Genomic DNA, 7,930 nt, shown 5'->3' on the forward strand with positions numbered 1-7,930 from the left:
GTCACAAGCTCTTACAAACTACTGGACCATATTTTTCATCCCCTTCCAATACAAGTTTGCTGCTAGCCTCCTGTAAGTTCTATAAAACCCAATGTGCCCCCTTGGGGAGTCTGGTGATATTCCTCTAGCAATTTAGGAATCCAAGTGAAATTTTCAGCAATCACCAAACCTATCTCCTTGCCACAAAACTCCATGCTTATAAGTGGACCCACTTGGAACTTCTTCTCCTCTCTGAATTCTTTCAATTATAGCCTTTAGCTTATCATCTTGCTCAGCTTCTTCAATCAAATTCTGAGTATCCATCCACACAGGGACATAAACTATAGTTCTTAACTCTCTTCCTTCCTCTTGCCTAGATAAGGCGTTTGCCCTTTTATTTTCCATTCTAGGCTTGTAGATGATATCAAAATTGTACCCCAACAACTTCGTGATCCAAATTTGTTGGTTCCCCATAATTACTTTCTACTGCAAAAGCTGTCGCAGACTTTTATGATCAGTTGCCATAAATTTTTTATACCCAACAAGTATGGTCGCCAATGATTAATCGCTAATGCCACTGCCATAAGTTCCTTTTTGTAGGCTGATTTTCTTAGGTTTCTCACCCCCAAGGCCTTCCTGAAATAGGAAACCGGATGTTTGTCTTGCATAAGTATGGCACCTATCCCTGATCCGAAAGCATCACATTCCACCAAGAATTCCTTTTCAAAATTAGGCCAGGCTAGGATTGGTGTTGTGGTCATGCGTCTCTTTAATTCGTCAAACGCAGCTTGTTCCTCTACTCCCCATTTAAATGAATCTTTCTTAGTTAGCTCTGTCAAGGGCTTAGCCACCTTGCCGTAGTCTCTCACAAATTTTCGATAGTACCCCATCAAGCCAAGGAACCCTCTAATGCCTTTAATGTTCTTAGGGACTAGCTAATCGATAACATTTCTAATTTTCTCTGGATCCACTGCCACCCCTTGTTTGGAAATCATATGTCCCAGGTACACTATTTTAATTTGAGTAAAGAAGCACTTCTTCTTATTAGCATACAGTTGATTTACTTCCAGCAACTTCAGCACTGCCTCCAAATGACACAAATGTTCTTCCTAACTCTTGCTGTAAAGTAATATATGGTAAAAAAAGACTAACATATACTTCCTAAAACACCCTCTGAACACTTCATTCATCAATGATTGGAAGGTAGACGATGCATTTGTGAGCCTAAAAGGCATTACGAGATATTCGTAATGGCCTTCATACATCCTAAATGTCATTTTCAGAATATCTTCCTCCCTCATCCGCACTTGATGATACCCTAACTTGAGGTCTAATTTAGAGAAAAAAACAGGCACCATTTAACTCATCCAGTAACTCTTCAATCACCGGAATTGGAAAGTTATCCGGTATGGTGACCTTATTTAATGCCCTGTAATCCATGCACATCGTCCATGATTGATCCTTTTTATGTACCAAGATTACCGGGCTAGAAAAAGCACTGTTACTATGCCTTATGGCTCCATTTTCCCACAGCTCTTTCACTTGATGCTCAATTTCATCTTTTTGGTGGTGTTTGTATCTGTAAGGACGCACGTTGACTGGTCCTTCACTGGGGAAAAATTCTATATTATAGGACTTCGCTCGTTGAGGAGGTAATACCTTGGGTTCTTGAAAAACTTTCTCAAAGCGGTTTAACAACTGCTCAAGTTGCTGCTTCTGTTTAGGGGTTATGTCTTCTTTGATCTCCCCTTTTGAGATCACGTCCCCCTCTAAAATGGCCATCCGAAGGTCCTTAGTTCTTCTCTTAAATAGGGCTAGCGTGGGAATCAATTTGGGCACTTCTTGCAGCTCTACTGTTTCTCCATGCGAAAGAAATTTCATAGTTTGTGCTCTCCAATCCACCACCATCTCACCCAATAATGTCAGCCATGATACCCCCAAAATCAAATCAAAATCATCCAAATCAAATAGCAATAAGTCCAAGGTGAACTCATGGTTCCCCAATTTCAGTTTGAACCCTCGACACATTCCTTTCGTAACCACCTTGTGCCCATCACCCAAAAGAATTTTCATATTCTTTGTTTTCTCCACCTCCTAGCCTATAGCATGCGCCAACCTCTTAAAAATGAAGTTGTGTGTGGCACCGCTGTCCACCAGCACGTGAATAGGGATTCCATGGATCTCTCCTTCCAATTTCATGGTCTTCGGTGTCGTTTCTTTCTCCTGCATCAGACTTTGTAGGAATAAAGTGTGGTACTCGCCATTGACGTCATCTTCTACGTCATGCTCCGATTTGAGACCTTCCTCTCCATCCACATCTTTGTCGACCAACATAATTTTCAGATGTTTTTGTTGAACATTGGTGCTGAGGGGAATAGATACCAAATCCCCTTTTGCCTTTTTTTCAACAAGTCATTATACAAGAGGTGTTTTACCCCTCTATCTCGTGGCCCACTTTTACTTTCTCCCTCAATATTGGGCCCCGACCCATTTATGCCTCCAAAGGTTTTGCCTCCTTTGTCCATATTCGTCTGCCACTTTTGAGGAAAAGTGGCATTTTGCCTAGCACCCATGTGTAGTCCACTACTGCCACGTGCTTCTCCCCTTCATTGCGGAACACCCATCTTGCCCCTGCCTCTCAATTCAATCTCAACAGCACGCGTCACATTCATCATCCGTGATTGTGACATCGGACCCAGGGCGTACAAACTCCTGACTCATCCCCTGATGTCTTCTCTCAACCCATGAAGAAAATATGCAAAATATTGGGGCTCAGGAATTCTTGGGATTTGGGCAATTAGGAACTTGAAGTCCCTGATATATTGCTTAACGTTTCCAGTCTGCTGGAGTGCTGTCAACTGCTCGTAAGCATTTCCTTCCGCCAACGTTCTGTAACGATCCAATAACGCCATTTTGAGTTGCTCCCACGAAAGGTCTTCTTCCTCATTCATCAGGGAATTGAAAAAATGGATGGTTCCACCCTCCATACAAAGCTGAGCTAGGTTTACTCGTACTTGGTCACTTGTCTCTTGCACTTGGAAGTACACTTTTGCCTTGGAAATCCATCCTGGAGGGTCTTCGCCATCAAACAGGGGTAACTCAACCTTCTTAACTAATTGACGAAATTCATCAAGTGCGTTGCCCTATAATTTTTGAAATCCTGACCCACTACTCTCTTGAGTTTTCTCTGATGTCTTATCCCGCTGCTCCTTCCGATTTCCAGATCACTCATTGTCCTTTTTCCACGATTTATTCTAGTATTTTGTGCCTTGCGAAAGAATGTCCAGAATTCGCGATTGTGTTTCAACATTTTCTCTCCTCATCAATTTCATCGCCTTCTGTTGCTCATGGGCTTGTAATTTCATTGCCTCTATGGACGTCCACATCCAGCAAGCTCTTTCTCTAGTATCTCAAGTCTAGGATCCATCATCGTCTCGTCTTCCTTCAATTATGCTAGTCCCAATTTTGATGTCGTCGCAGTCGCCCCTTTCGTCGTCTTAGTTGGCATTCACTACTCACCCTACCAAATCCGACAGGTCAGACCAATTATTATGAACCACAAACCAAACACAGATGTAGTAACAGAAAAGAAACAGCAACCAGAAAAGATTTAACGGGGAACTTCTTATGCCCTAGAGCTAGGCTTCTTCACAAAGAATAAAAGCTTCTCCATGCCAGCAAGATTTAACCAAATCACAATATTTCCCAATCCCAGGCTCATCATGCCTTCTAAAACCCTCCTGTCTCTCTTTTCGTAACTAACTCAGCCACCTCAACTCATTCCTCTCATTTTCCTAATTCCTTCTTTCTTTTTTTACTTCTAACATAAACAATCCATTTTTTGGGCTGACTTTATGCTTTTTGGATCAAGTGCTCCTCTGGTTCATTAATTGTTCCTTGGTTCCCATCACCTTCCAAGCTTCTAATGCACTGCCAATCAACAAAGAGTTGATTGCAAGATTGTGTCTGAAATTGATCTATGAATTCATGCCAAACTATATTGTTGCATCTTTCCCAAGTTGCATGTATGAGTTCATTTACATTTGGAGGAATGATGCTTCTATCTAAAAGCTTCAACTTAGTTTTTAATAAAAAAAAGAAGAAGTCAATCTCACATTTTGGCCTAAGAATGATAATTCTTGCTAACAAGTAGTAGAGTTGCAAGAGGTTAGGATGGATTTTTATTGCCATGAAGATAAAAAGGATTAGATAGGTTGGTTAGAAAACCTTGATAAAAGTTTTAGACGCCTTTTCTTGATCAAGAATGAATATTTGTAGAGAAAGAAAAATGAAAGAGTAATAATAGTCCGAAGCTCTGAATGGAGCTTTGATGCTATCTTACTAAATATATTGCTCATACTGAAAAATAGTTTGAATATTGTTGAGTAAAGAAAGTTTTTGATACTACAATTTAAATACAAAGGTATTATATATGGAGTTGTTATATATACTAACTGAAATGTCTAATAGTTATTAATAAAAAGATAACATAATATAGTTGTTATATGTAGTAATAGTATGATCATGGATTCTTATTCTTGGATTTATAATTTTTCTTGGCTCTATTTTATTAGCATATATAAGAACAGATATTGGTTTCCAATACTTGGATGATTGAACTCATGCACGATTGTGCAGGATTTGACACAACTAGAATAAAGGTATAATAATGAGACTTTTATTACGCTCATGATATTTGGTTTACCACACACGAAAGGCCCAATGTTAAGTACAGAGACGATTTGGCAAATTTCTGAAAAGAATTTTCAAAGTCATAAGCCATTTATAAACTCTTCCAAACGCATCTTAAATAGATTATGCACTCAATAACCGTAAAACATTGATGCAGGGAGAAAGTTCTATTTTATGGTTTCTATAGGAAACAAATAAATATAAAATCAATAAACAATTCTATCGTACAACAAAACTTGTAAGCGAGTTTTGACAGTCATGGAAGCATTCATGACCATAGCTAGCTATTACCTAACTACGATTTTCTACAAGCTTAAGACCCCAACTCATATCCTCACAGTGCCTCACATGTGGAACAAGTGCACCAGTGTCAGCTCCTCTCTTGGCCTTACAATCATACAAGGGAGGAGCATGGAAGCACGGCTCCATTGACATGGCACGTTGACACGCAGGATTAGGAGCTGTTCCATTCTCAGGTTTGTATAGTATCCAAGGTTTCAAACCTCCAAGCCCCTGCGCCACATAGCCGAAAGTAGACCACGAGCTAGTAACCAACACATCACTTAAGCTTAAAAGGTACATTTCTGCCCAAGCTTTTTGGTTGTGCATCTGCTTCTCTGTTTGTTGATATTCTTCATGGCTTGGCTGGTAAATGCCAACCACTTCTCCTGTCACAGTAGGATATTCCCAATACATGTCTCTCACTTTTTCAAAATAACCAGAGCTTAAGGATGTCATCAACACTGCTTTTGACTTTGGTTTTCCAGATGAACTAACAATATCCCCCTTCCTGTCAACATCAGGCAAAAGATTCTCTTTCAAAGTACAAGCGATGATCTGATCCAACACATGTTGAAATGGACCAGTTCCAGTGTCAAACACTCTTATCTGGATGCCTATTCTTTCATCAACATTAGCTAAATAAGCTTTATAGTATCGGATAACAAGTCCCCACACTTTGTTGGTGGGGTGGAACAGATATCTACCCAAGAAATGGAAAACTGTTTCCTTGTTTGGAAAGAGATTATTTAGTTCCTGCTCAAAAGATGGCATCAAGAACAGAGATGGGATAAAGTAATTATCGGTTTTCACCACTAACCAAGGCACTTTCTGGAGAAAAACTTGGTCTTCATCACAGAAGAAAAGCTTATCCTGATCATCATAGTCATGGGCTAGATGAAGGTACACAAAAGACGGCACCATGGAGTTTGTAGTTGATTTATTTTTCAGCATTTTCCCATAGCATTGATCAGATTTCTGATCAAAATTGTTAAATTGACTATTAAGAGGGAAATCTTGAGGGAGAAACCAGGAAACATGTGGAAATGGTTCACAAAACAGATTCATCATATCAACTCCAGGATCAACCAATAGAACTCGATTTGTGAGGAGAGCATATAGAAATGCAGAAGCCAAGGTCAATATCCTATTCCCTAACCCACTATATGAAATCCATACTACATATTTACATGCTGAGGACTCACTTAAATGACCAGACCTGAGATCTTTCACCGTTTTATTATATGATTCAGTATAGGGTCCACATTCTTTGTGAAGAGCTTCATATTTTCTCAATTTAGAAACAAGGTAAGAAGAAGGGTTTCCTGATAGTCCTTTGCTGACCGAATGATACCTGCTGAGACAAGATTGTTCATCGAATCCAGCTGCTAGAAGGCCACCAAGTAGTTTATCTTTTTGCAGCTCAACAGAATCAGAGGCATCACCATTCAAACCTACGAGTCAGAGAACAAATTGAAATGCTATTATTAAACCACAACTGGCTAGCAGGAAAGTCAAACATCTTAAAAAATGGAACATAGAAAAATCAGTTCATTCATCAACAAAAAATGGAAAACACGAAACACAAGTTGGTTAAATGCTTCCAAGCAAAAGAATCAAAACTCATGTGCCTAAAATATCCATTTTTTGTTCTCGATTTTCCCTTTTATTTATGTTAAGGGTATGGTACCCTAATCAAGGCAGGAAAATCCTTTGAGCTTAAAGATCACATACAAAGGCCTTAAATCTACTTCACTCCAAAGAAACAAGTGAAGGCTCAAATCTACAACCTGTGAGATGCAACCCTATATTACTCCACACTACCAACTCCTTGGGATTTAAGCAACGCATATGTTATACGAAAGAAAACTAAGAGAAAATGAACAAATGCATAAGGACTTCAACCCAAGTAGATGAGTGAAGATTTACTCCACTCCTCCAACCCAGTGGACTTTATGCAAGGCATATAATGTACGAAACAAAACTAAATAAACAAGAAAGGACAACTAGACAAGTATAGCAACACAAAATAACTTGTAAACAAAAATCAACATCCTGCTTCGGGGGCGATTGTGATTGCATCAGTAACAAATCCAACATAGCATATTTACAGGTACTACGATCGTCACATTACATAAAATAAAAACAAAGGTCACATAATTGTAGGATCTAAGTGTCCACCAAGTTAAAAGGAAAACACCAAGCCCAAATCACAACTAGTGTTGAAACTTGATTCATATCATAAATCAGAATTAAAGGGAAAAATAAAAAGAAACCTGGTTGAGTTCGTTCGAGTGGAAGCGAAGTTGTTGTTGTTAGCGATGGAGGGTGCGGAAGGATGAAGAAGAGAGAGAAGAGGAAGAGAGAGAGGAGAAAGAAGGCCATGAAGCGCGTGAAGGGGAATTTTCTGTTAGAAAAGGAGCGCGCGTGGGAATCCAAATCTGGGACGTGGTGATTCCTGTTGTGCCAATGTCTCTTCATGTGCACTCTCGTTTGCTTCAATTCAACCGCCGAATGCTTCTTCCCAAACACGGTGGCTGCAGCGCGCGTATCCGATTGATGCGCTCTTTACAACTTACAACACTTCCATCCTTGGTAGTCACACTGCCGCCCCATAATTTTATACTAAACCCTCTCTTCTCTTATTTTGCTGTAATCATGATTTATTTATTTATGGTTTTTTATAAAATGATTTTTTTATACATGCCACTCTTTTGTAATTCTTTTTTTTTTAAATTAATTGTTTATGCGGTGTCTTTAAAATGATAAATTAAAATAAAGGTGATAAATTTTTGAAAAATTCAAAGCTTACATCAACTTAAAAAAAAAAAAATTATGTTTCGGTTAGTAGTATGCTAATGCTACCAAGTCTATGTCTGTATAACTTTTATTAAGATAAATAAGCATTAATTTTTTAAAATCTTCCTCAAAAACTTAATGAATAATTAATTATATTTTAAAATAAGATAAATTAAATATG

At 38.8% G+C, this 7,930-nt stretch overlaps 1 protein-coding gene across 1 annotated transcript; it reads right to left on the minus strand.

Moving 5' to 3' along the window:
• Positions 1–4,769: 4,769 nt before the first annotated feature.
• On the minus strand, positions 4,770–7,564 carry LOC113852443 (galactoside 2-alpha-L-fucosyltransferase-like). Its single transcript, XM_027482719.1, has 2 exons — positions 7,227–7,564; positions 4,770–6,404 (listed from the first exon to the last, which is right to left on the minus strand). Exons 1-2 carry the CDS (start codon positions 7,429–7,431, stop codon positions 4,963–4,965), a joined length of 1,647 nt encoding a protein of 548 aa, XP_027338520.1. The 5' UTR covers positions 7,432–7,564; the 3' UTR covers positions 4,770–4,962.
• Positions 7,565–7,930: the final 366 nt, after the last annotated feature.

This window comes from Abrus precatorius, unplaced genomic scaffold, assembly GCF_003935025.1.
Source record: "Abrus precatorius isolate BTA unplaced genomic scaffold, Abrus_2018 Scaffold10, whole genome shotgun sequence".
NCBI lineage: Eukaryota > Viridiplantae > Streptophyta > Magnoliopsida > Fabales > Fabaceae > Abrus > Abrus precatorius.

What these genes read in the sequence shown, in the direction of transcription:
- LOC113852443 (XM_027482719.1), bottom strand. Translation starts at nt 7,431, where the DNA reads ATGAAGAGACATTGGCACAACAGGAATCACCACGTCCCAGATTTGGAT. An exon ending in ACTCGAACGAACTCAACCAG is followed by an intron (nt 6,405 to 7,226) that starts GTTTCTTTTTAT and finishes TCTGACTCGTAG; the next exon opens with GTTTGAATGGTGATGCCTCT.